This window comes from Falco peregrinus, chromosome 8 (assembly GCF_023634155.1).
Source record: "Falco peregrinus isolate bFalPer1 chromosome 8, bFalPer1.pri, whole genome shotgun sequence".
NCBI classification, from domain to species: domain Eukaryota; kingdom Metazoa; phylum Chordata; class Aves; order Falconiformes; family Falconidae; genus Falco; species Falco peregrinus.
Genome location: NC_073728.1, coordinates 21,954,779 through 21,982,742, shown reverse-complemented (window position 1 = coordinate 21,982,742; position 27,964 = coordinate 21,954,779). Strand labels below are relative to the sequence as shown.

General features: G+C 38.6%; 1 protein-coding gene across 4 annotated transcripts; it reads left to right on the top strand.

The window, feature by feature from the left end:
- Positions 1-80: 80 nt before the first annotated feature.
- PPIG (peptidylprolyl isomerase G) lies at positions 81-27,849 on the top strand. Of its 4 annotated transcripts, XM_055812771.1 has the most exons (15): positions 188-345; positions 2,796-2,825; positions 5,234-5,298; positions 8,525-8,604; positions 8,711-8,785; positions 10,930-11,037; positions 11,532-11,576; positions 13,498-13,585; positions 14,763-14,792; positions 14,883-15,022; positions 23,289-23,493; positions 24,546-24,713; positions 25,233-25,317; positions 26,143-26,279; positions 26,574-27,849. In XM_055812771.1, the coding sequence occupies exons 4-15, from the start codon at positions 8,544-8,546 to the stop codon at positions 27,691-27,693; spliced, it is 2,262 nt and encodes a 753-aa protein (XP_055668746.1). In that variant the 5' UTR covers positions 188-345; positions 2,796-2,825; positions 5,234-5,298; positions 8,525-8,543; the 3' UTR covers positions 27,694-27,849. The 4 variants fall into 4 exon arrangements, with proteins under 4 accessions (XP_055668745.1, XP_055668746.1, XP_055668747.1 ...); XM_055812772.1 differs by lacking the exon at positions 2,796-2,825 and having other exon boundaries at positions 193-345; XM_055812770.1 differs by lacking the exons at positions 2,796-2,825; positions 5,234-5,298 and having other exon boundaries at positions 81-345.
- The last annotated feature ends 115 nt before the right edge of the window (positions 27,850-27,964 follow it).

The following is a 27,964-nucleotide window of genomic DNA, read 5'->3' as shown; positions in this document are numbered from 1 at the left end:
CACGCCGGGCGGGAGGGGGCGGAGCGCCTCTGACGAGCTCGAGGAGGCGGGTGCCCCCCTCCCCCAGCCGCTTCGGCGCCTTCTGAGCGGCCCCCGCCGCCTTACCCCACCGCCAGGCAAGGTTCTACTGCGACCGGCGACCCCTCCCCCCCCCCCCCCCAGCCCTTCGCGGGCCGGGGTGCCGCTTCTCCCGTCTCCGCGTCCTCCCTCTCCGCTCCGCCGCCGCACCGCCCCCGGGGTCGCCCCCTCCCGCCCTTTCCTTCCACTGACGCAGTCTGTGCCGCACCAGCTCTAACATGGCGGCGAGGCGCTGAGGAGCGCGGGGCGACGCGGGCCGCGAGCGGGGTGAGTGCCGGTGCCGCAGCCGGGCGCCGCCGCGGTCCGGCGAGGTCGACATGCGGCCGGGCGAGGGCCGCGGCCCAGGCTGCGGCGTGGGCGCCGGGACCGGGGGGAGAATGGAGGTCGCAGCGCCACGGGGCCTGAGCCTGGGTCGCAGACGGGGGTGGGAACCCTGTCCCCTCCCCGGCCGGCCGCGGGGACTAACCCCGGCCCGGCCCGGCCCGGCCCGGCCCGGCCTAGCCGCCGCTGTGGGGCGGGTGTGGGGCAGCGGCGGTCGCCCGCGCCGGCTCCCCGCGCACACACGCCCCCTCGCAAGGCCCGGCGGCCCGTGTGCGAGGCTGGCGGGCCGCGGCCGGGGCGTCCAGCGCTTCCCTGGGGGGGCACCCGCGGCAATCCAGGTGAGGGTGGCCCCTGCGAGGAGAGGGGTTGTGTGAGATGCTGCGAGCGGGGCCCGAGGGCAGGTGGGAGCGGGAGGGGGGGGGGGTGAAGCGGCGGCCGGGGCCTGGTGGTGGGGTCCGCCAGGCCGGGAGTCGCTTCTCCGCAGCCGGCGAGCGGCGGGCCCGACGCGCCGCGGGTCTGCCTGCCCGCTGCGAGCGCCCTGGCTAGCCTCCGGTGCTGCTCCCTGCTTGCTCCGGAGTTTTGAATGAGTCCGTCCTCTTCCCCGAGAGGGCCAAGTACCCGAGCTGTCTGCGTGCCACATGTTCTCTTCTCTGCAGGCCTCTCCTAGGGAAGTGCAGCCTGCAGGAGCTACCATGGCTGGCAGGAGGGTCCTTGCCTCTCTTAAGGTTTTCCTAAGGCACTTCAGAGATTTTTATGAGTAGTGAGTTTCAGGCTCATTTTATTTGCAGTCACGACCAAACTATAAGTACTGTGTATATGTGATTGTACTTCTGTCATTAAGGAGGCTTTGAAGGAGAGAGGCTTCGGAGAAAAATAGTTGATTGAAACTGTGGGCAAAATAATGTATTGTAGTGTTAAACATTGCCTTATGATTCAGTTACAAGTAGAAGAATTATTTTTCCATAATGCTGATGAAGTCATCGCTTTTGCTAGTAGTTGCCTAACATTTGACTAGTTATAGTAATCATCTGAGACCTGTTTTTAAGAGGAACATGAGACCATTTTCTAAAATGTATCTTTTCTTCTGAGAGAATATTTTGGTTTTCACATTTTTGTTCTATATTGCCTGCAGAAGAGGCTGTTCTTTGGATAGGGATAAATGTTTTTAGTTTTGGTTTTGCAGATTTTTTTCTTTTTTTCTTCTTGCTTTTCCTCCTATTTTGTTTCACTATTCCCATTCATTAATGCATGGGGGTCTAGCACGACTCAAATGTTTAGGTGCTACCATAGTAAAAATATGGAAGTTAAGACATGATTTATGAAGCATTAATTTATCTAAATACGCAGCGCTTGATTTATCAGTTTTTTAAATTATTTATAAAGATTTTGGAAAAAATGTAGTTTCCTGTATGTGAAGAAGATCTGAAGGGGAGCATATAAAGGATACCAACATCAATAATTCTCTGAGAGCACCCTTTGGGACTGTATTTCTTACTAAGACTTCTCATTTTTCCAGTTCTGTCCTTTGAAAAAGAAGCATTTTGAGTTAGCTAAGTAGTCACCAAGCTGTTACCAAAAGATTTAGTTTTTCCCTTAGGATCTCGGAAAATCTGTGGATTATTAGGGAATTTGGAGTGAAGAATATGCACTTGGAATGGAGGATTTTACTGCAGCATGATGTCTCCACTACCAGTTCACTCCTCTATGCCATGTGCATTTAGGAGCCATCTTCCGTTTGGAAGCAGAGTCACTGAATGCCAGGGAGCAAATCTGGCCAGCTTCTAATGGAGTGAGGTTTAGGTAAGAGGCTGGAATGAGGCAGGGAAAGGATCTAGAGCTGAAATAGCAGAGCAGGGAGGAGAACATGAGGATAAAATATGATAGAACAACCTTTTTTTTCATTATGGTTGGCAAATATGGGTCAGAGTTAAGAACTGTCTCCTGCTGTTGAATGGTGTTGCCTTATTCTCATCTTCAGTAGCAGGGGTAGGAAGGTATTCCACTTCTGAAATTTAGTTTGGGAGTCCTAATGGGTAAATGGCTTGGAGATTACACTAGACCCTTTAAAAGCTTTTTTCCCTTTCATAGAATGCTAAAACTTGCCTGTCTTTAGCATTTTGTAAAGTATAAAATGTAAGTTCACGGTTTCAGACCTATGCTAATCCACTTTCTGGTTATGAATAGTGGAATAGAAATGGACATGTTTCTTTTGTGCACAGACTTGGAAGAAAACACTTGTATCTTTTCACAAATGTTAACGGGGGGTGGGGGGGGAAAGAGTACCTTCTGCTTAAAGTAGATGATAGAAAATCATGGTTAACTCTTGATAACAAAGCTTTTAACTTTATATTGACAAGAGTGTGGTTAGATACTTTAACATCTTTTTTGTCTCCTAGGAGCATAAAACAAAGGGCATGATCTAGTAGGTATGTGTATTTCTGTTTAAATAGCTTAAGAGGATGTTGCTACCATCTCAGCTGAATGTTATATTCTCCTGGCTCAGATGTTTTAACTGAGTGTGCGTTCCTTATACTTGAGTACAAGAAGACTAAATTAATGTTAATAATTGTAAAAAATCATACTGAAAGTGATGTAAATGCACTATGCAGTATAGTAGTGTTAGGAGCTTGTACTGCATATTTAGTCAAGACCTATGTGAAGATGGTGTTTTCTTAAATCTCCTTAAGAACATAGCAGGCTTTTGCCTCATGTTCATGGAAGGCAGTGGTTGATACTGCCAAGTATCTTTATTTAATTTTTAGGGGAAGAAAAAGAAATACTGTATCAGTAGTCCAAAAAAACCTTGTAGCATTAATCTAGAGGAGGAGACCTGATGGAAAGTGGTGTCAATCACTTTTTACCTGTAAAAATGTTGAAAGGTTGGCTTTTTCCCTCTAAATAGCATTAGAAGAGGCAGTTAGGTTGAAAACCTCTAATACACGATCTCTGATGATGAGTAAAAAATCTTTCTGCATAAATTTCATGGACCTGTGTAGAACACAAATACATTCTTTTCTTACAGATGTCTTAAGTCCACATGATAGCAAAGACAGCATGTTAAACCTGAAGTGTGTTCAAGTGTAGTACCTTCTTTCTAAATCTGCTGGCAACAAAAATCTTGTGCTGCTGATTAGTAAAATGAAAAAGAAAAGAAATCCAACCCTTCCTTAGTTATCGTTGCTGCTAATTGATAGGGGGGGGTTTATGGTGAAACAGAGGAAAAGATGGTGGTGTTTTGGGAAAATGAGGAAATTATAGGGATTGAGGGTTGGGCTGGTTGGATTTTTGTTGTTCATACCTTCAGTATCATCGTAACTCAGCTGGAAGCTCTGGCACAGGAGTGGAACTAGGAACAAAATTTCACATCTCCCATTTCACAATCATGAATTGATTTCCGGTTTAATCCATACTGGAATGAATTTACAACATTTTTAGTTTATGGCTCCACTGTCACTTTAAGCTGATATGTGCAGCTGCCAAATCTTTTCTTGGAGTGGGGAGGAAAGGGTAGTTTTTATGCAACTAGGTGGCCAGTTCTATGAAAGCCAAACAAGTGGATGTACGAGCCCTCCATTCTGGTATCAGTCCATATTTGTATTGGCTTCAAGTGACTGCAGCCACAGCTTTAGTGGATGTGATACATGTTCAGTATTCACTTTGTGAATTTGCATGTTCTGGGTTCAAAGTTTTGCTTATAATTTCTGAAGATTCCAGATGGCTATCTTTTGCAACGTAAATCAATGTAGTTTTGTCTTCCTGCATTTGTAGATGATCTGAAACAAAATACTAAGAATGTGAATTTATGCACTTTATTGTACACTTCATTTGGACATTGAATGAAGACCAGTGCAGAAGATAATTGTAAAATGATGCAAGGAAACAAATACAAAGGCAAGGTCAAAGAGAATTTAAAAATAGGGGAGAGCCGACGATGACAGAGAAAGAAGTGAAGGAATAGGACAAATATGGTTTTGGTTTTTGTTCCTTCCTACTGAATACATCTTCGCTCCAAATCTGTTCTGTCCCATGCAGGGACAGAAACAAATAGGTAGTCCTGTGAGCTCTTCAGCATACTGACAGATAAAGGTGGTGTGGGTTTTATTTCCCTCATAAAACTAGGAAATACTGCTGTATTGCTGCTTGCCATCAGCTCTCATGAAATGCACAACACATGGATGCTTCAGTTGGTGTGCATCTGTGAGTGCTTTCTAGCCCATTTCAGTCAAAAGGAGCTAATTTATATTAAACGTATTATTACCGGATTTTTGCTAGCACAGGTGATTTTGAAAAAAAAATCCTCAAGGTGTATTTGTAAGCGTATCAACACATATGAGGAATAATCTCTGGCAGAGAGATGCTTGTGAATGGTTTGGGATGGTTATCTTTTTCCATTGACTCCGATGATTTTGAAGAACAGCTTGTCTGCAGCCTGGCCATGAATTGGCCAGTTTTATCCAGCAAATACTTGTACAGAATAATGAGGCTGATGGAGGTGTGAAGGGATGTGAACCTTGATGGACACAGCTGGTGATGCATTGGTTATGGATGCAGCTGTTCTGACAAGGCTAAATATTTCTGGTGTATTTGTCAATAAATGCAAATATGCTCTAAGCTGAACTGAAAGTCTGCTTTCAGAATATAACAGACAGGCCTCTTTAGATATACTGAAGTCACCACTTCAGAGGTGGTGGTTGTGGTTTTTTTTGTGGGGTTTTTTTGGACATCATTTCTACTTAGACAGCAGGAGGCTTCTCAAACAGGAGGTTATTGAGAATGATTAATGGCTTGAACATTTCAGGATGGTACTTGGGTTGTTAAATTTCCTTTCTTACAGAGTTTTGGAAGGAAGAAGTGAGCCGACTTCTCAAGACTGCCCATCTGCATAGCATATTTTTTTGTGTATGTATAGTGAGCATCTTTTGCATTGACTTTAACATTTCCTTCACTTATAATTTTGTTATTTTCCTGACTTCTTGCTATTTTCAAATTGTTTTTCTTTGTTGATTCTGTGTTTAACATTCGTATCCCATGTACTTGCATTTAATACAGACAAGCTTTAAATGATCAGTGTATACAAGACTGTTTGGTGTTAAATACTTTTAGTTAAATACTAAATACATGAATAGAAGTCGATCGTTTATGGATCATTTGTAGCTCAGTAATTTTCTCTGTAATGCTTCAGGAGAAGGTCTAATAACTGTGCTGAGGATACTTAAGTATATTGGAGAGGAAAAACTTGACATGTAGGTAGGGAGGACAAATGTCACTGATATTTTAGCCTGGTTTACTAGGCGACATCACTCAAGAGTTAGGTATATTTAGTTGGCCTGGTGTTTGTCCAGTCATCATACTGACCGGTTGACATAACTGTCGTATAGAACCAAGTGCAGCCAGTATTTAGGGGATATTATGGGAGAATTTAGGGAAAGTAACATTTAGAACACAGACTAAACTTCCTGTGTTCTGCTGTTCAAAATTAGTGCAAATAGGGATTCAGGTAGAATTCTTATTTGTTCCTTCTCTCTCCTACCCCGTTCTTTACAAAAGAGTTAAAAATTGACATATGTGGGTACATTGACGTTTATTTTAAAGATTAGCTTTAGTCATTATCAGTGAAATAAAAATTGTGTCAAATGTTAAGGTAGCTTGCATTTTTGGGGGGCTAAAATACTGTATATAAATGCTAAAGACATATCTCTACGTTTCTCAAGCAAATTGCCTGTAAGGCAGGAGTTAAATCCCTACTCACTCAAGCACTACAGCTAAATGTGTAAAGTTTGGGTACAATTGATGGATCAGTTGTGGTACTGCTGATTTTAGATGTCTGAGTTCAGTTAAAACTGTCAGTTCTGTCACTGAGCAGTATTTAGTAGCATTTATTCTGAGAGGTTTCCTAAAAGAAAATACTCCCCTGCCCCTCCACACAGCTGTATATTCTGCTGCTGACAGTGTGAGTTGATGGCTGTCCTCTGAGCTGGTGTCAGTTCTGAAGGCAGTCTCCCCTCCCACCTGTCTCATCTCCCTTGGCTTGCCCATGCTGCCACTTCCTCGCGCTGCCCCAGAGTTTGTGCAACAGCAGGATGAGCTGGTCAGCCTTCTGCTAAGCTGACAACATCAAAGTTCTGAGCTACAGTTGTTTTTCTCTATTTGTTTTTCTGCCTGGCTACAAAATTTGTTGCACTGATAGAAGAGGAAATAGTAATTTGGGGAGAGGAGCAAGCAGACTGAGGCAAGCCTGCTGCTTTTCATGAGTCTCTGGCTTGTGTGAATTAATGTATTCATTACAAAACTAAGTATCTAGTGAGATTCTGCATGTTTGCAAAGTCTTCTCATGGTAAAAATCGCAAGTGATAAACTACTGAGTGGTGTTTAAATCATTTCTACATTGTTCTTTGGATTTTCACTGTGTAATCTTGGCGAAATACTAGGAGTGACACTGAGCGCAAGTAGAGAGAATATAGACTAACGTGATTACACTGCTGTCTTGATTTCTTACAGCCTCTTGTTCATGAGCTCAGTGTGACAGATGGTGACAATTGAATTTTTCGAGGCTGTTCTGTGGCACAGCTATGAGTGAATCTTTAGGAGGGATGTATGCAGTATGTCAGTTACATTTGAATAGTTTTTTCTGGCAATTAAAAATAATTAGAACTGAAAATTTATGGATTATGTTCCAAGTTCTGGAAAAGGTACTCCAGTTGTACAGATCCTTTTACCGTCATTGTTGCTTTCCCCTCTCAAGTAATTCAGAGATGATGGGACTTCAGGAAAGGAAAAGAATATCATGGTTGTACATAATGTTGAAAGACTGGTGGTGCAAATGGATTAAGACATGTTTTGTTACACAGAAATAAAGGGATTTATGTACTCAATGGGAAAGTTGCATTAAAATTCTTGATAAAGAATCATAGAATCATTTAAGTTGGAAAAGACCCTTAAGATCATTGAGTCAAACTGTAAACCTAACACACCAAGTCCACCACTAAACTATGTCCCTAAGCACCATGTCTACATGTCTTTTTAAACACCTCCAGGGATGGTGACTCAAAAGAGATGAGCAATGATGTAGAAGGAAAAGAAGCAATAAAAAGCCCAAATAATTTCACTTAGCAGTAATTGTGGAAGAGCTACATATTTGTATTTTTTTTCACGTAGAATGCTTTGGATCTGAATTAGAGCAGCTCCTGATAACTGCAGTGACAGGAATTCAGGAAATATATTCCTAAGAAATTGAATGCATAATTCTTAAGGTGACAATATGTTGGTGACATGCCAGGTTGTAGCCACCGTAAGTTATTTGCCACTCTTTGACTGTTCTCTTTGTTGCAAAAGTTCTGGTATTTCTGAAAGTATGCCTGCTTGACTTGGGCAATTATTACTCTTCTACAGCAGGTGAAGTTCACCATCCTGGGCGGTTCACCTTTCTGTGCTGTGTTCTCCCTTGAGCAGTTGTAGTTCATGGCCCAGGTAATAGTAACTGAGATGAGCTACACTGGGTTGTGGACTGCAGCAGCTGATGTGTTCCTGAGGGGAGGAGCCTGATCTGAATCTGGTGACCCTGACCAGAAGGGTGGGTTGGCATGTGGAGATGGTGGCCTTCTCAGTCACTAATGCTGTGCCTAACAGATTACAAATTAGTCTCTTTTAAGCAGCTGAGAGGCAGCTGCAGAGTTGTTTGAGAGCATTCAAGTTGTTTGCTCTCAAAACTGAAATGTAGGGGTTTTTTCTTTTTTTCTTTTTTTTTTTTTTAAATCTCTGATGTTTATTTTACCTAGGAACAGACAACTTAGGTGATTATGTACATACTATCTGGATAGCAGGAAGACTTCAAGCTTTATTATCCCCATACTTTATCTTTTCTTTTTTGTATTTCCTCATCTGAAGTATGGCACTGAAGTTTAAATGTGATATTATTGCAGCAAACATGAATTTGGGTCTACAAAACCTGAAAATGACCTAAAATACTTTGCATTCTCTGAACCTTTAAAACCTTTTGTTTGCACTCTTTTTTTCGAAGGTTTGTTTTTCTGCAGCATTTGTTGTCTTTGTAGAATCTTTTACGCTGACTTACACGTAGTGTTATGACACAGAAAGAAAAACTAAATTTTATTTTTATTACTTACAGTATTTAAACTTTTGAAGCCATGGGAGTAAAGGTCCAGAGACCTCGTTGCTTTTTTGACATAGCCATCAACAATGTACCTGGTAAGAAAATTAAAATAGCCATTTAGTTACATGATATTCTAAGAAGAATAATGCACATACCAGTTAACTTCATAATAAATGTGACTTCTTTTTTTTTTTTCCCTAGCTGGAAGAGTGGTCTTTGAACTCTTTTCAGATGTGTGTCCAAAGACATGTGAGAATTTTCGCTGCCTTTGCACAGGTTTGTAGATTTTATAATTTTAAATGTAATACCATGTTAGCTAGTGTGATGTTTTGTGTTATTTTTTTCCTGACATTTTCTTACATATAAAAATAAGTACGTGAAACATTGTTTCTTGGTATCTCTAGAGATTTAGCTGATTTCTCATGTGCATCTGATGTAGGATCAAAGCAGTTATAGCTTTGGCTTAGTATCTTGCAGGGAGTGTATACTAATCAACTTTAAATATGGACACAGTAAGCTGATTTTCTGTTACTAGCATAGATATTACTGTTCACATTATATAACATCATCCAGTCTTGAAAGGTAGCCAATAAGAGGTCAACCATGCAGACTTACTTTTTGGTCTTATGCTACTTTGAGGTGTTTGAAAGGTATTGCTGGTTTCATTAGTTGTTTGGATTTTTTCTTAATTTTTATTTTTCTTTGTTGATGGCGACTGGTGGTTTCCACTGCTATTGAAATTCAGATGATTTCTTGAACAAAATACTGTGAAAACTCTGTTCTGTAAGCATTTCCAAACAGAATTATTATCCTGTGGACTGCATACTTTTGTTGAAAATGCTGACAGTTTAGCAAAACTTAAGTTTATTATCACAAGAATAATTTTGTGATTACATTGATAGCGTACATGTTTCTTGTCTTCAGCATTTTCTGCTTCCTTTCCTTCCAGCTCTGTTGTTTTTCAGGTCAGGGCTCTGTGGCTGTTAATACTGAATCCCTCAGCAGCACTAATATGATCTGAATCAGGTGTGGGTGCATAATTACATGTATGTCAAATTGGCTAGAACACTTGGTGCACCATTCACGATGCCTCTAGGAATGTAGGTATTATCTGATCTGACACAAAATCAGATTATCAAAATGTGTTAACAAATTTGAACCTTAAAGTGATTCTTCTTAATGAATGTGAGCATGTTATCATGTGACTGTGCCATTCTTGATCTGCTGTCAGCTGCCTGAAAATCAGATTTATAGTGTTATTCCCAGCTACTGCTTTAAATTTTTGACTTGAAGTCTTTCAACAGCATTTCAGGTCAGGAACAAGTACTACTAAGTTCATACTTAGTTGCTGACATTGAAGATCAAATTCAGATGCTGAACTACTTTGCTGCTTTAACATATTTAAGAATAGTGAGGAAAATATATGGGCAGAGTATTTATGATATTGCTCATCAGCAAATCAATTCAAATTTTGATCTTGTTTTCTTTACTCCTTTTCAGGCAATTTTGAAAAGTTTGTGCTCTCTTCTTAAAGCAAGGATCGACAGCCTTATGTTTTCCTAGCGTACCTATGTTAGGCATATGTCATAGTGGAATAGATACAACTTCACATTTATCGAAGTTCCTATCAAAAGTGTTTTTTCTAGGTAGTCAGATCCATACAGAGGCTCCAGTCTGTTGCAGACAAGTTCAGAGACAACTGCCCTTGACAAAAGCTTTTGTCAGTTTAATAGCTGAGAATAAGGTTATAGGAAGATATAGTCTAATGGTTTACCAGCACTAAGGGGAAGAGATCCTTTTCCTTCCAGCATCCTCCTACTGATTACCTTACTGCTACCTTGAGGTTGGCTCTGCCACCTACCATGAGCCATTCATCTTGTTAACTTAGACACCTTAGCTATTTGTGGGTAGCTGAACCAGAGTCTGCTTGTCGGTCTTCAGCACCAGAGCTGACATAAGGGAGAAAGATGGCAGTTGTAGTCATGAGAGGGAGGGAATGAGATTCCTTCTCCTTCCCCCTGCCTCTTTGCTTTTATTAGGAGCTTTTATGGTATCTTAACTGTGCGGTGTTGTAACTGAAGATCTGGGTGTTTCTTGCATATTTCTGAGCAATGCCAGTTAACTCAAACCTAAGCTGTGGCTGGTTAATTTCAGTAAATCTGCATGGATGAGACCAGAGTTGTATAATAATGTCAGTAAGGAGTTTTCTGGTGTAACTCTAGAGACAAAAGGTAGTTCCTGCTGTGCTTTCTTAAATGCTAGTTTCTGTTGGTGTTACAGGTATGTGTCTGCCTCACAAGCTCAATTTTCAGAGCAGAAGGTTTTGATTAAGCACTTAGAGTTGTTTTTTGTAGCAGAGATTTACAGGTACAGACAGTAATACAGACAGTAATTTTAGGTTTTTTGTTCCTCCTCTTTAGGTGAAAAGGGTACAGGAAAATCCACCCAAAAGCCATTGCATTACAAAAGTTGTCTGTTTCACAGGGTTGTGAAAGATTTTATGATCCAAGGAGGTGACTTCAGTGAAGGTATGATGTGGATCTTTGAAGAAAACTTTAATGCTTTTGTGATAGTGTATTGCAGGAGTTCTGTGTATCGTCACTTACGTTAATCATTCTGGGATTCAACTGCTTTTTTCCCATTTTTCTGCATAAGAACCTTTGTGTGAAAATGTATATAATAAACTTAAATGTGTGTGTATACACACACATTTTTTCTTTGTTATTTCAGTACTTAAAGTACTAAGTACTTTGTATTGAAAGGTTTAAATATGAAGGAAAAATATCTGCTGCTGGGGAAATACAGAAAAAAGGTAAACTATAGCAGAATACATGGGAGGATACTTTCTTGTTTTCCAAGTGTGCTTTGGGACTACAAAGATGTGTTTTGATCTTTGCATGTCTTGAGGAATAATGTCAGTGACTTTGATGCAGTTGGATCAGTATTTCATATTACAAAGCATCTTCCACATAATGTGACTTTTAATCACTACTTTAAGTTGTATATCACTTCCTCTCTCAAGGAAATGGCAGGGGAGGAGAATCCATTTATGGTGGCTTTTTTGAAGGTAAGAATTTTATCAGTCTTCTCTATTTTGGTGTTACTGTAAGCAATCACCTTTACATTCTGTAGTCCTTGTTCTGTAAACTGAACTTCATTGTTTTTGTTAAGATTTTGTATGGTCTTAGAGGCCTGTGACTGTCCGGTTTAGATTATTTTATTTTACTTCTAAGATACGAACCTTTTTAATGAATGAAAATTAAAACTGAACTTCTTTGTATCTGTCTATTTTACCAGATTTACATTTTTATAACTGTTTTTAAATGTACATTTTTGGTTTGAGCAGCTAGCTAGAAGTTAGGGATTGTCTTCCAGTGAAAAGGAGAAGGGCGTGATGGAGTCAGATTTCCTTGTAAAATGTTTATTTAAAAGAACACATAAAGCCTTGCTTTCCTGAACCCCAGAGGAATTAATGATAGAGGGCATCAGTTTTCTCATGGTCCTCATCCTTGTTCAGGCAGTGTTGCAGAAGTACCTGTTCTGCACTCCCATGTGTTTCTCAGCCTGTGTTTGCTCACACTACAGTGGAGCATCTCTGTGGTTTTGTTTTTGTATTACACCTAAACCCATGTGATAGCTCACTGCGACCAGCAGGAGTGGTTATGCTCCTCCCTGACACTTTTCTTTTAACATAGGGTCTCGTCTGAGCTTGCAGCAAACAATCAAAGGAATTATCCGCTATTTTAGTAGAGCCAGACTCCAATTTTATATAAGAACTTGAGTTGAATCAACAGTTTGTAACTGTCAAAAGGCGGAGGAGGTCTTAGCTTGCATTGACTCTCATTCAGATCAGTTTTCAGAAAATTCAGCTGATTCAGCTTTTAAAATGCCCAAAGACTATTGTAGCAAAAAAGTATTTATTTCCATATTAGTGAGTGGATGCAATTCAATAATTTGGCAAGCATCAGAACCAAGTCAAATTAGTAGCTGGGTTTGAGGAAATGTGTGGTTGGGGAAGTTGAAAGAAGGAGCCAAACCTTCTGTCAGTTTTAAGTTGGCTGTTCAGCTCAGCTACGGTATGAAACTGGATTTGTGGGAGATTTTGCTTTTGTGGATCACTTAACCAACTCACCATAGCATTAGATTGGTGACTTAATGTTATGCCAGATAGCAATTATACAGGTGACTGGATAGAGAGTGGGACTGTCACCTCCAGTCTCACATTGTGATGTGAAACCATAGCCTTACAGATGGCATACTTTTCTTCTTGGTTAATGCTTGCTTGTGCCATCTGTATCTAAACAATACTGAGCAAACTTCCTCTGTTTGAAGAGTTTGGATCCCCCAGCAACCTCTATGCTGTTTTGGGAGAGGAGGGAGGGAGGATAATATCTTACAGATGTGTTAAACGAAGAATAGTGAGAACTTTTCACAGATTCATTGGGATTTAGTTTGAACTGTTAACATTGCTTTGCTCATCAGAAGTAGGGTTCATTCACGTTAAAATTCCTTTGCTGATGACCAGCTTGGTAAGTTCATCTGTGTGCCTGACAGACAAAGAGAACTTGTTTGGGATTGCTATCAAACTGGATGTCCATGTGTATTAAAGAATAATTACAAAACTGCCTGGAAATGGGGGGTTTCTTAGTAGTTAACGCACAGCTAAAAACCCAAAGAGACAATGATCAGTATGTGCAGAACAGAAAGAGCAACAACTTAAAATTATGAGGTCTCTGCTAATGTTGGTAGGAAACAAATATCTTGAACAAGAATACTTGATTTTTTAGTTTTTTCTCAGGCTAGAAACCACTCATTCATATTTCTCCTCATTAAATTGCATTATTTAGAATGGAAGGAATATATATAAGCTCATATTTTGAATCTGTTCTTAACACCACTTTTTATTGAAGTGACGAGCAGATTTATTTAATATAGTATTTATCTAAGCATATGTGGTATATTAAAGTAACTGAAAACACTTTCTTTAGATGAAAGCTTTGCTGTAAAGCACAACAAAGAATTTCTCCTTTCAATGGCCAACCGAGGGAAAGATACAAATGGTTCACAGTTCTTTATGTAAGTATAGTACTATCCTGAAATGTGTGTGTGGTTTGCCATTTGTAAGTTGTAAAAGTCATCCTTTTAAATATTGAAATTAATATTTATTTAAATATTTATTTATTTGAATATTGAAGGCTAGCTCCTGTGCAACCCCGAAGCTGATGGTTTTTCACAAAGTCGCATGGAAGTAGCCATTTTCCTAATGCGTTGTTTAGGGAGCCTATTTTTATCACGTTTTTATTTAGTGCTTATCATCTGTGCAAAAGAGCCTTTGTTAGTTTTCAGTAGCTGTGTTCTAACTTGGGCAATAAAAAGCAAACCTTTAGTTCCTTGTAGAACTCTTACTGCTTTCTTCTATTAAGTGTTATCTGGAAGGAAGCAAAGCAGCTCTGGGGGTTCTTAAAAGTGGTAGAGGGTTTTTTTGCCATAGATTAACTTCTCAATGCAGTCTCATTCAGAGTTAAAATTTAAATTCTTTAAATACATTGCAGTAGACTCTTCTTAAATCTGATTTATCTCCAGAAAACGTTCTTGAAATACATCACTCTTACCCATGTTTCATGACCTTAATTAACATGGTGAGTTGTGGTTGTCACTTACCATTAGACCCTTATTTTGGGATTTCTGACTGTTACTGTAATTATCCCAGTTTTTTCACTTCTGCCATGGTTGACATCTGTAAGCCATAGTAATGCTAGTTTAGGGGAAGGCTGAGATAAAGTCAGTTCTACGTCTGTGTCAGATGGTCTGTACATCCAGATATGTTTTTCTTTCTTTGATTTCTGATTATTTTCTAATGTATAGAAGATTATTTGCAGTTTTCCTGCTCTGAGACAGTTGCTTTAATTTTTTATCTGTCCCAGGTAGTACTTAAATAGTTTAATAAATAGAATACTTAATATGTCCTGTATGAGTATGCTGTCTAAAAAAATATGTGCCCTTTTTTGTTCAGTAAAATGTGATAATCAAAGTAATTAATTGAATATGTAGTTTAATGTATAAAACATTAAATACTTCAGCTACACACAAGGTTAAAATAATATATATTTGATATGTTCAATTTTAGGTTATTTTTTTTTAGTTCACTAAAATTAACTTTCATCTTCGTATGTGTATATGACATGCTTCAAATGCTGACTGCCACTAATATTGACTTTGTTTTTCTCTTTAAACTAAAATATGGAAACAACAGAACAACTAAACCTACACCTCACTTAGATGGGTAAATATCTCTTATTTTCTTATGTTTGTTTAAAAATTGCCTTGAGAAAATTAAGTACTAAGAATTCTTACTTCTGTTTAAATTCTTCAGACATCATGTCGTTTTTGGACAAGTCATCTCAGGACAGGAAGTTGTGAGAGAAATAGAAAACCAGAAAACAGATGCATCTAGTAAACCATATGCTGAAGTACGCATACTGAGTTGTGGAGAGTTAATTCCAAAATCCAAAGGTAAAGTTGAATGGTACATTTACATAGACACAAACTATGAGGTAATTTTTGCTCATTTTCTTCCCTGTTGGTTGCTTATAGAAGTATTAGAAACTTATTTGTGATGGATGAAGGGACAGTTGGTGAGAAGGTGAGTAACATTGCAGTACAGTTTGTCTTTTAAAAAGCTTTAAAAGTGTTGATGCAGAAGACGTTAAAGAAACATCATACGTGCTTTCTTCAAAGCTTCTTCTGTCTTGGATTTCCTTACACTAGCTAAATTTTAGTATAAAGCTGGCAAGCACTTGTCTCGTAGAGAGTAGATTGCTATGTTAAGAAGATTGATGGCAGTCTGACTTTATTTGATAACTGCTGCTTTTTTTGCAGGTGTTGAACTGATTTCAAGCTTTTCAGGTAAATCTTCAGAACAGGCAGAGTAGAAAAGCCTGGAGTTGCCATTTAGCAGACATCCTTTTTGCGTTACTATAGACTATATTCTTAAATGGGAATATGACAGAACCTGCCTTTTTTTCTGGGAGGGATGCCCTGCTCAAGCTGAACATGGTATTGGAGGTTGAGCCTTATTTTGTAAGAGAAGCAGAATCAGATCTAAGATGTGGCTGTCACTCTGGAGAATCTCATTAGAGGAAACCCAGGATGTGTGTTTTTTAGGAACTATGATAGAGATCATTATGCTTTTTCATTCATAGTACTGTGAAGGATTGCACCAAGGATATTGAAGCACAAGACAAGAATAATTGTTTCTTTGGCCTAAGGAAAATACAGGCATCCAAACTTGAGCTTCTTAGTTTTTCCTCTCCTTTTTGTTGCAGTTCTGTGATGTCTAGCAGAATGACTTTGGACTCTGAAGTGATCTCTTCAATACCTCAGAATTCCAAGTAAATTATCTTATGGCTCCTGACTTCTCAAAGTTTCTAGAACTTCTTTAGAATATCTCGCAACTCACCCTGTGTGTTAGGATATAATTTTGTTTTTCTGGACAATACTCAGGAGCATGGTATCCGTTAGAAAATGCACAAGTGCTTTAGACTAGAAACTAAAATAGAACAATACAGATACAGAATGGGTGAAGCTAGTGAGTTTAAAACACTTCAAATTGAATGACTAAGTGAAAGTTTTGGCACTGAGCAGTCTGACTTAAAGCTGTTAGGCAGGGCTTTAAAGTACTTGTCACTTCATATTTATTCTATTCACTCTGATGGGTTTTTTTCCTTTAACTTCTAAAAGAGAACAGGCTTCTTGAAAGATCTGTCTGTTCCTACCCGTTTGTCTGTGTCCTTGTACCTCTTTGCCTCAATATTGCTGAGGTCCTGGAGACTGCTTCCTGTAGCTGGTTTGGTGTGCCACTGAGGGAAATGGATGCCAGGGCGATGGGATGGCCCACTCAGCTGACTCTGAGGCACACTACTCGATGATGACGGTGGGCAGCAGGAGTGTGTGGAGACCAAGAGGCCTTAGGCACCAGGATCAGGCAGGTAGAGGGCAGGGCTGAGTGCTGGGAGATGTGGGCCCTAACGAGCACTAATGCAGAACCAGCTTGATGAAGGTGCTGCCTGACAGAGCATGGTGGAGATCTTGGCAAGTGGAGAACCCTGCTACTGAATGGGAAAGCCTGGCTGTAGGACCCACAAAGGGAAATCCACCTCTACTGTGAGAGATGGTGGTATGGCTGGAACTGTTTGCTAAATGCACAGCATGGAACCACTGATGAGCTGTGCTGACCTGAGGCAGTGGAGATAGGAGGAACAGTTTGTCATCACATCAGCAGAAGTAAATTTGCCAAGCTACAGTCTAAAGCTGACAAGTGGAGCAGGAGAGGCCCTTGGACCTGCCAATGTATGGAAGAGGCCAGGGAATCTAGACAGGAGGAGCAGTTCCTGGGAGGTGAGAGGTGTCATGGAACATCATTGACAGAGACTCATCTAACAGTGGAACTTAGTAGCACATTACTGTGAGAGGCAAAAGGGAACTGTTACTGAGAAATAAAAGGCAGTTACCAGAGGAGACTGCTTCTATGAATTTGCTGTTAAGAATGGTGTGGAACGAGGTGGTTGCCAGTGAGGGAAGTATAATAGCGAATTTCTGTGGGAGGGTACATTATGATAGCAGGGGAGGCTTAAAGTATTTGGTTTATGAGCTTGTCTGCTAAGCGACACAAAGGAAGGAACTGGACAAGTCTTTATGGAATGAGAGTAGAACTGATACTTTTTGCATTGAACAGGGAAGCCAAGATTGCACTAGCTAGCAGAAGGAATGTCAGTTGAAGTTAAGTGCTTGGTATGAATGCTTTTCTCTTAGGTTAAAGTTGGGGAAAGGCAATTGGATTTTGGGGTATCATGATGAGTATTCAGATGAAGTGCTTTGTCAAGGAAGCAAATATCTCTGTTTATATAGGATTGGATTTATTCAGGGATGAGTGTATGATGACTTGACTGAGCTAACTTACTGGATCCTGTGTTAATTGAATGATACAGTGATCACAATTATAATATTGCAGAGGCCTAGATAAAAAGCTTTCACCTGGGAATTGAGAGGGTGATCACCTAGAAAAGTGGAATGTGTTGTCTTCTCCAACTTTAAGGAATAAAAACAAAAAGAGGAAGACTTAGTGAAAATGAAAAAAGAATCTGGCCAAGTGGTTTTATTTTTAGAAAATCTTAAAGTTCTGGGGAAAATCATGAGAGCTGCGGGGGGAGAAGAGAAGGCGGCTAAGTAAGTATTAAGCCAGTAGTTAGAAAGGTCACTATGGACTAGCTAAAATAATACAATTCTCAGGAAAAACTGTGGAACAAGTAACATAGTATTTTCTTAAAGGCAAATGGGAGTTTGATACCAATTGACAATAAGTTTTGCAAAAGGGGGTCTAATCAAACAAGCCTTGCTGCAGTGTTAGAGTTCGTGATTTTGGTTAATCAGAGGTATATCTGGGATGTTTTCAAGAATGTAAGACACTGGCATTTGGATTAAAATAAACAGACAAAAAATTAAACTGCTTGTGCATTGGGCAGTTTTTAACAAGACTCTGATGAAACTTTCTTATGAAATCTAGGGGATTCTGTACAGAGTAGTGCTAGGCTTGATTCATGGTCTTCATTGATGTTACAGTTGTCCCTGTCCCTGACTGCTTTCTTGCCAGGTCATTTCTTCATTTCAAGTCCAGGAGTCTGGTATCACGGGGCTAACGTAAGACTTGCAACAGTCCATAACAGGCTAAGATGCAGAGAGTGCTTGGCTGTGCCATGCAGTGTGATCATGTAATTCATGAAGTCTGACAAATACTATGGGTCACCGTGAATGGAGTAGGAAGTGATCTATCTATTTCAGATGTGGTCATAAGTTGAAACCCATTTCAGACGTTAATGAGCTGGAACAGTTGGACTGTAAATAGAAGGCTGTTTCTTTCTCGCTGACCTTCATGCTGCAGGATTGGTTTCATTTGTTGTGATCTGTAATTGGCCAGCACCAGGCTGGTTCAGTATTCAAAATGGCTTTTGTGGCTGAACAGAGATGGTTAGATGTCACCAGATAGTATGTATAAAACCTCTTGCCAGATCTTTTAGTCTTTGCTGTGTAAAGGGTTCTGGGCTTTTTGGTTGGTTTTTTGGTGTGCTTTTTTTTAATTATTATTATTTTCCCCTGTCTTGCTGTTTTACTCTGTAGCTGCCACATGATTTTCCAAATACATCTGCCATTGAAGTTATTTGCTGCATGTTAAGAATCACATTATATTTGTTGAAGTTGCTCACTAACTCACATCTATTTCTATCTATTACTCATTTTAAAATAGTTACTATAACATACCCAAATTTGTTAGAAGAATGCGGATAAAACTGTCACAGTTTTTGACACAGAACAGATGCAGGAGGGAGAAAATACGGAAAATAACTGTGTGTTGATGTGTTATTTAGGCATTTCTGAAACTGATCTTGGGAGACATCTTGTTTTGACTGAAGGAATGTAGGAAACAGTATAGTGCGATATAGCAGGGTTTTTTGAATGGGCCAAAAGCAAAAGTGTTGAATAGATCCAAAGCGTTTGAAAGTGTCTTAGGATTTACAAATTACTTAACTTTTTCAGTACTTCTTGTGTTCATGGTATTTAGAGTTCAGGTGAGATTACTCATTTTGTTTGGGTGTCCCCAGGCCTATGTAACACCGGGATCCTTTGATAGAAATTAGTTTGGAAACTTCAGTTTTGTTATTCATACACATTCACAACAAGTACACGTTTATATGTTTTGGCCATCTAAATCATAAAAAGTTTTACAGAGACTTATTGTTAAATATAGCGCTTTAATAAGGGCTTGCTCAAACTTCAGAGTTTTGAGAAAGTTTGAGAAAAGAAACCAGGTGTCTTGGTTTGGATGAACAAGGGAAGTAAAAAATAGGAAACCCCTGTCTTTTGGAAGTGTTTAGCGAGAAACTCTAAAAACATCTGCTGTGAACCAGGTGGTTTTAACCCTAAATGTCCTAAATGGGTAAGACAATTTACTAGTTTATACTGCACCCAGAAATGACCAGACTAATAGTCTATGAAGTACAGAGGTTGTGTTTCAGTTGGTTGTCAGACTTTCATTCATCTGTATCAAATGAAGCTTGTGAATAAACACGTGTAAAACATAATGAAGGAAGTCACTGTAGAAGTTGTACAGGTATCAGTTGGGTCTATGATGCTAATCTGAAAAATCAATGCAGTTTAGTGCGATGGGATTAAATTTCATCCACCATACCAGTGTGGGGATTTGGTAATGTTAGAAAGAGAAAAAAGTATTCCTAAAGAGTATGACTACAAAAACAGAAGCCAAGATAGTTTCTGCTGAGATTTTTTTTTGCACCCTGTGTCTGATACACCGTTACCTGAATTAAACCCCAGCTAGCCTGCTGTTACCCAGATCTTTTATCTCAGCCAGTTCTTTCAGAAGCAAGTGTTCTGCGTCATTGTGAAGAGGAAATCTTTCACTGCTGTATATGTATCACTGCGTTCAGAATGGGAGACCTGTCAGAGCAGGATACTGGATTGCTACAAAAGAGGTGTTGGCTTACCTAGATGATCTAATGCTACCACCTAATTCTTTGCTGGAGATAAAGAGCAATACTAGCTTAGCTTTCATTATGGATATAGTCATGAAAACATTGGAACAATCCTGAAGGCTGCTGATAGATCTAGAACATCAATGCATCATGGTCTACAGCCTGAAGGTGTTCTGGGCAAGACATGGTGGATGAGAAGACTGATTGGCGGGAGTGAAATATGACAACTTCCTATATTTAAGATTTCACTGTTTCACATTCAGTAACTATATGCAGAACAAAAGTTAATATTAAGAGATGATGATGCTATGAGTGAGCACTTAACTGTTGCTCTTCTGAGAAATGCTGACTCTCTTCTCCATTAGGAACCCGTGATTGTCTGTTTCTGCAGTTGGTATAATATATCCACCTTAATTTTGCTACTAAAACATTCCCGGTTACATCCAGTTTCCAGGAGGCAATATGAAGTTCCCACAGCACGTCATCTGTCATAAAGAAGCTGCCCGAAGTGTGACCAGAAATGTGTTTGGGGCAACTGTGGTTCCGTTCTCACTGATTTTTATCATTCTAGCCCAAATGAGGTTGGGTGGTTTTCCACTGTGAAAAGTTAAGTTGGTAGGAAGTATTAGCCTGCTATTACCAATAACACATCCCTAAGTATTGTACCAACACTCATTATCCTCAAGACTCATTTTTATTCTCTTCTTTGACCAATTCAGCAAGGAGTTTTATGTAAGCTTTATTGCTTTTGCTCATTCTTGAAAAACTGCTACCGTCTATCCTGCAGGTTTGCAAAAATGATATCATATTAGTGTTGAATGTGAGAATTTCCACATTGAGCTCACATAATTGCAGTTAGAGGTACCTACTGCTAACTCTCAAGAGTCAGTCAGCTCAGTAATACATGCTAAAGAGCTGGAGAATCTAATACTGATAATTGCAAAAATTGGTACACCGTTCCATTAAATAGGCACTTGTGTTTTCATAAGGGCAGTTGCCAGCTCTACTCTCCATAAAGTGTTTCTTCTGCCTCAAATTCTCTACATAAGTATCACTTTTTTTTTTGCCTTCAGTTCTCTAATCTGTTTGTATAGAATCAAAAGAATTCATTTTCCAAATACCTGCATACTAGAAGTTGAATAGCTGTTAATGGATACTTACTATTATTTGGTACTGCTGCCACTAACCTTTTTTCTGGACACCTGTAAATGTGATATATGATCAGAGATTGCTAGCAGGGAATTCTGAAGTAGAATTTTTCTTCCCATCCATATGTACAAAATCAAGGCTGTTCACAAGTAAAAAGCTGGTTAACAGCCTGTAATTCTTTGAAGTCCTTGAAATCTTTTATCTTCTGACACTTGACTTACTGTAATTCCCAAGAGGACTGACTTTCAGGAAAGCAAGGGCAAAAATAATCTAATAGGAAAGTTATCATAACATATTTTAATTATTTTTACAAGAGTTGCTCTAATTACTTGCCTTAATTAGTTTATAAAAGACGGATGCACAGTAGCTGAATACAGATTGCATCATCTTGTTGGGCCAAGTGGAAGCCAATAGAAGAAACGCTTGGTTAGACTGAACAGTTGAATTGCTGTGTCTTCTATAGAAAAGAAAAAAGCATAGGCTATTCAGGGAGACATCTTTATGTTTTCTGCTATGTGAAAACATTGTGTTCTGTCTGTCTGAATAGTATTCAGATGCAGACAGGCTGCAGTCTTTGGTGCCTAATGTTTTCCCATACGTTTTTTGTGCTGAAGAAGTACAGGGAGTGGGAGATTGCATTTAAACTGCTTTTATGTTGATGTAGGTCAAATAATTTCTCTGTAAAACGTGAATTATTTGGACGGAGAAAGCTATTAAAACCTTTGCAGAATAGGCTAATGCTTTCAGCTAGGATTTGTATGCAATTTTAAAATTCATTTCTGTTTCTGATCAATAGCCTGTTCTAATGTCTTAACAGGTGTTCTCCTAAAATATGTGGTGTTTGCTGTGATAAGGAAGCAGGCAGTTTGGACTTCAGTATTTATTTTTGGTATATTTTTCTCTGTTTAATGGTGAAGGTTCTTCTGTCTGTGGCTGTAGTATATTGTGTAGTGAATGATGGGCTATCTTTGCAATTTGCAGTGGCAAAGCAAAATAACATTTGATGCTAATCAGAAAAGTAAACTACAGCAGTCAGAAGACAACCAGTATCCTTTTCTGGATAGAGCTTTTGATTTTCCGGACAATATAGCCCAATAGGAATTTTGTAATGCATTTGAAGAGTATTCGTACCATTGAACTGATCTACCCAAAGTGTCATAACTCAGAAGCCTAGACTTCCTTTAGTGAAGTTTTTATAGTACCTTTTTCATTATGTGTATTTTTTTCAAATTAGTGTGACTGAAATAAACTATCAAAAGTGATACAAGTATTAAGTAGGTCTCCGATCAGTTAAAGGACATAAAAAGGTGTGTGTGTTCTTGGATTATTTCCTGTCAGACTAATACCAGATTACCAGTAAATTGCTGATTTGCAGCTCCAACAGCCATAGGAGAAATAGTGAAATATGTAATTAAGGACTAGTCTGCTCTTTAGCAGGGTTCCTTCTCTTCACAGATGGTTAGTAAGTTATTTGTATGTTTGCGTTAAAAACAAAAAAAAATCCAAAACAAACACACACACGATGAACTGTAGGATTAAAACTGTTCTCTGAGCATGGTTTCTCTTAGCAGGGTGGTTGGTTATTTGAATCTTTCCTCTGAGCTAAATTCAATGAGTAATCAGTGTATGCCACTTACTTTCTGTTTCAAAATTTCTTGTTTGTGATTCGAATAGATTTTTTTTAAATGAAGTCATATTAAATGGAAAAAATGAAGCCAAAGATATTTTTTTTTAATACACACTTGCTAAAAATTTTTCAAATAATTCTTCATATGTAACCTATGTTGTATAAAAATAACCTGAAAATTTACAGGGTTCCACAAGTTCTTGACAGTATAAATTTGATAGTTTAGAGCTTCATGAGTACAAAATGTTGGAAATTTCTTCTGTATTTCTAGAGATATCCTTTATTGTACATGGGAGACATAGTGTTTTCTACGAAATTTCAATTTGTTCTTAAGTATTTTGATGAAGTAGTCTCATGACACAATTACGAGAAGCTCTGGCAGGTACTAGATAAGTTGATTTTTCTGACATTCATGTAGAAGTGTTTGATATTAAAATGTCTTTGCTATTCTGACTTAAAGCCAAGAAAGAAGACAAGAAAAGACACAAGTCCTCTTCCTCATCCAGTGACTCGGAAAGTTCAAGTGATTCAGAATCGTCTTCTGATTCATCATCGGATTCTGAGAGTGCTTCAGAAGAGAAATCTAAAAAACGAAAAAAGAAACACAAGAAAAATTCCAAGAAACATAAGAAAGAAAAGAAAAAGAGAAAGAAAAGCAAGAAAAGGTCGATTTTAATTTTTTTTTTATTACATGTACACCATACAGTACCATTTTCTTGTTCTATAACTACAGAATAATATTCTTTAACTAGTGAAGTAGGTATTTTGAAGTTGGGGAGATGGTTTTCATATACAAGCTTAAATTTTTCTGATATCGTGGCCGAGGTTAGTGTCCATGTGCATATATGCTGTAGCTTGTAAAAGAGTGAAGGAATGGACTAAGACTTAAATATATTTGGCTTGAAATTTGCAGGAGTGCTTGGTTTGAAACGTGTGGTGATGGCTTTTTTTCCCTAAATTCATTTGTGCAATTAAACTGAAGTTATATGCAGTGGACTTAGAGGAATGTAGTATGCAGGACTAAAATCAAAGCTAAACAAAAAATAAACGAATATACTTAACATCATTTCAGTCTGAGATGCCAAAAATCTTGCAGTTTCACCAGAAGATAATAAAACTCAAAAGGCACTCTTGCTTCTGAAAATGTTATTTCTAATCTAATAGTTTTGCTTATAGTTCAGTGTGAGATATAAATTGTATCAGTGCAAGTTACATTTTTCTAAACTAGCTGTAGTAAACACAAATGTAAGAGATGTTCTCTTGGGGCAGTGCTGCCTAAACGTTGTTTCTGTGGAACTAAGCCCATTTCATGCAAATTTCTTTATACCAGCTGCTTGGCATTACAGTAGTTTGTAGCCAGTTACATATGCTAGTGTAAAATGTGCATTTGGTTCTCCTGATAGTGTTTTTAAAAGAAAATAAATTAAAAGAAAAATGTATTTAAATAGAGAGTAAATGGATGTTCAGTGTTACACCATTGGAATTCATAGATAAAAAATGTTGTCAGAAATCTACTACAGTTGTACATTTTTTTGAGCAAAGATATCACGAGGGGAAAAAAAAGCTGTTTCTGAAATAGCTTTGTGTCCTGAGTTTCTCGTGGTATCATTATGTATTAAATTAAGAGAATTTCTGTATTATTTAAATAGATTGAAATGTGTTCCCTCATCCAAATAACTCACTTTATTTTTGTATAAAAAAATATTTATACTTAAAGCTCATCGAGTGAAAGTGAAGATGAAAACCCTGAAGCACAGCCATTATCTACTGTCCGTCCTGAGGAAATTCCTCCTGTACCTGAAAACCGGTTCCTGATGAGGAAGAGTCCTCCTAAAGTAGATGAGAAAGAAAAAGAGAGGAAAAGCAGAGAGAAGGAAAGAGAAAGGTAATACATCTGTTTTGGGTCTGACTGCATGCTGACAGTGGTATGATCATATTACTGTTTTAGGACTCTGAGTCCTTTCCCTATTAAACAGTTCCGTGTTGTGAGCATTGTTGGATGAAAAATGGATTTTCCAGTTTATTGGCAACTGTTGTCTTTGTCATAGGACAAAGGCTTAGTCTTTGAAAATGGCTTTAGTGAATGAGAAATTTAAAATGTCTGATTGAAGAAGAAAGTAGAACACGTTGCTATTTCATTTAGAATTTATTGGAACTGTCCAATCTGAATCTATAATTTATTCTTCTTTAAAAAACAGAAAAACCTGGAAACCTTGTAAAATATTTGTGGTCGCAAAATCTGAAGTTTTTGCTGTGTGGTTGTTGCTGTCTGCACTGATAATAATAATTTAAAACAATAATTAGTGTTTTCATTTAGTTTAATTTTTGAAGAGGTTTTAAAATTGGTTTCGTATTCTCTTTCCTTCTTCGATGATATAAACAATATCACTTTTTTTATTTTTAGTAATCTATCGAATTCACAGTCAACATACCAGAGGAGACTGTTAGTGACCAGATCTGGAAGGAAAATAAAAGGAAGAGGACCAAGGGTAAATGTTTACAAATCTGTTACCCAAAATAAATTAAGGTGGTAGCACAGTCTTACTGTGCTGGTGCCACTGTTTTCATTAGGATGGTTGATTTAACAAAAATCACAAAAAAAAGTCAGGGTTTATGATGTATCATAAGTGATTTGGGGACTGAGGCTTGAAGGGAGACAACAAGGAAAATGACCTTAATTTCTTGTTTGCTTACGGAGTTTATTGAGGGGTGGGATGATGACAAAAAATGCTTTCTTTGTGTTATTCTAGTATTCTGTGAATTAGTAAATGGAGTAGCTCAAAAGATTTCTAGTGAACACCAGTATGATACCCATTACAGAAATGTGGGAAAGACTTGTCCCCTTTTTGGCAGGGGGGAGCTGTCATTCATTCTTTTGATTTGTGAAGCCTTATGCTATGCACTGCTTGTAGCAAGTGTTTTTAGTAGCAGAAGTCTCTACCCCTCAAATTTTTAGTAAATACCTTAAAGAAAAAGTGTGAAGTACTGTTTGTGTGTCACTTGTCAAAGCGAAGAAGAATTTTCATTGTTAGAAAAGTGAATTGCATTTGTGCTAATTAAAAGCAACAGGGGAAGACCTCTCAGCAGAATATCCCTAAGTAGGAGTTACCTTAAAAATAGTTATTTGGTCAGAAATTTTCTATTCCTGCTTTAGCTGAGTATCAAATATATTTTTCAGTAAGTTAATAACTTGTCAATGTAAACTTGGTATATACATGTGAAGTGTCTATGTAGAATCAACTGCCCAGGAAAAATATCTTTACACACCATTTTCTCTCTTTTTTTTTTTTTTTTTTTTTTTCTTCTTCTTCAAGCGTTACCGGACACCTTCCAGATCCAGGTCAAGAGATCGATTCCGACGCAGTGAAACTCCTCCACATTGGAGGCAAGAAATGCAGAGAGCTCAAAGAATGAGAGTGTCTAGTGGAGAACGATGGATAAAAGGGGACAAGTAAGATTATTTCTTTCTGGAATATAAATATTGAAATTTTTTTATATATTAAAAATCTTACCTATCATCTTAGATTTTCAGTTACAGTTACTCCCCAAAAAACAGGGCACTGACTTGGTTATCCCATTACTTAACTATGCCTGATTTTAATCATGCTACTGTAAATACATAGCTATTAATACAGGTGACCCATGTGATTAAGTTTCAGTTGTGAAGCTCTGTCACTTGTGACTTAATTTTTCGGAGTGGATGGGATTCAAAATACTTAAAAAATTATATCTTTCTTTCTCCAAGGAGTGAAATAAACGAAAACAAGAAAGATAACCAAAAAAGCCCAGGAAGAGGAAAAGAGAGAAAAATATCAGACCACAGACAAGTTTCTGAAAGTCCAAGCAGAAGAGGGGAAAAAGAGAAGAAAAAGGATCACAAATCCAGCAGCAAAGACAGGGAGACAAGAAGGAATTCAGAAAAAGATGACAAGCATAACAGAAGCAAGGCCAAGAAAAGAGCTAAATCTAGAAGCCGTAGTAAAAGCCGAGAGATATCAAAAAGTAAAGAAAGAGACTCTAAGCACAGTAGACATGATGAGAAGAGAGTAAGATCAAGAAGCAAAGAGAGAGACCATGAGAAAGGTAGAGAGAAAGAAAAGCGCTATGATTCTAGAGGGAGAGATAAAGAAAGAAGTAGGAGCAAGGAGAGAAGTAAAAGGGCAGGCTCAAGAAGTAATGAACAAGACCACAGGAAGAGTAAAGACAGGGAGAAACGTAAGTCACGAAGCAAAGAGCGTGAGCATGCTAGAGGAAAACATAGTTCCAGCAGTAGAACAAGGGATCGAAGCAAAAGTCGGGATAGGGGTAGGAGGGGAAGATCAAGAAGCAGAGACAGAGATCGCAGTAGGAGTAAAGACTATTCAAGGAATAGAGACAGAGAAACAAGAAGAAGAGGAAGATCAAGAAGTAGAGAAAGGAGAGGTTCGCCAGATAAATACAGAGGAAGAGAAAATAGGAGGAGGAGAGAATCAAGGAGTTCAGAGAGGGAGGAAAGTCAAAGCAGAAACAGAGAGAGGTATTCAAACAGAGAAAGTAGAAGCTCATATAAGAGGAATGATACTGAAAGCCAAAGGAAGAGGCGTTCAAAAAGCCGTGACAGTAGCAGTCCTGAATCCGGTAAAGATAAGAAATCTAGTAGAGATCAGGATAGAAGTCCAGACTCAAAAAAGAGACCAAGTAGCAAAGAGAGAGAATCAAAAAAGTCATATTCACGCAGCAGTAAAGAAAAGGAAAAGACCAGATCCTCAGCTGAGAAAGAGGTAAACCAAAAATCAAAGAGTCAGGAAAGAGATCATGCCCCTAGTAAGGATAAAAAGTCTGATCATGAGACAAGTCCTGGAACAGATGATGACAGGCACGGATGAGTTTGTGGACTTAATGTTTCCATTGTCTCAAAGTTTTAGAGACATTTTGGGGAACGCCTTTTTTTAAGATGTGGACTTCAGTTTGGTCTTTTGATAATCTAAAACCTGGATCATTTGTACTGCTAAAGTTTTAATAAACTTGAAATGAAAAACAAATTACATGTGTAATAGAGTGTGCTGTGTTTTAAATATTTCGTTAGTTTATGTATCCTTCTTGTGTGTTGGCAGCTAGAAAGGTATCTTCTATGCTGCATTTATTTTTCACCTGATG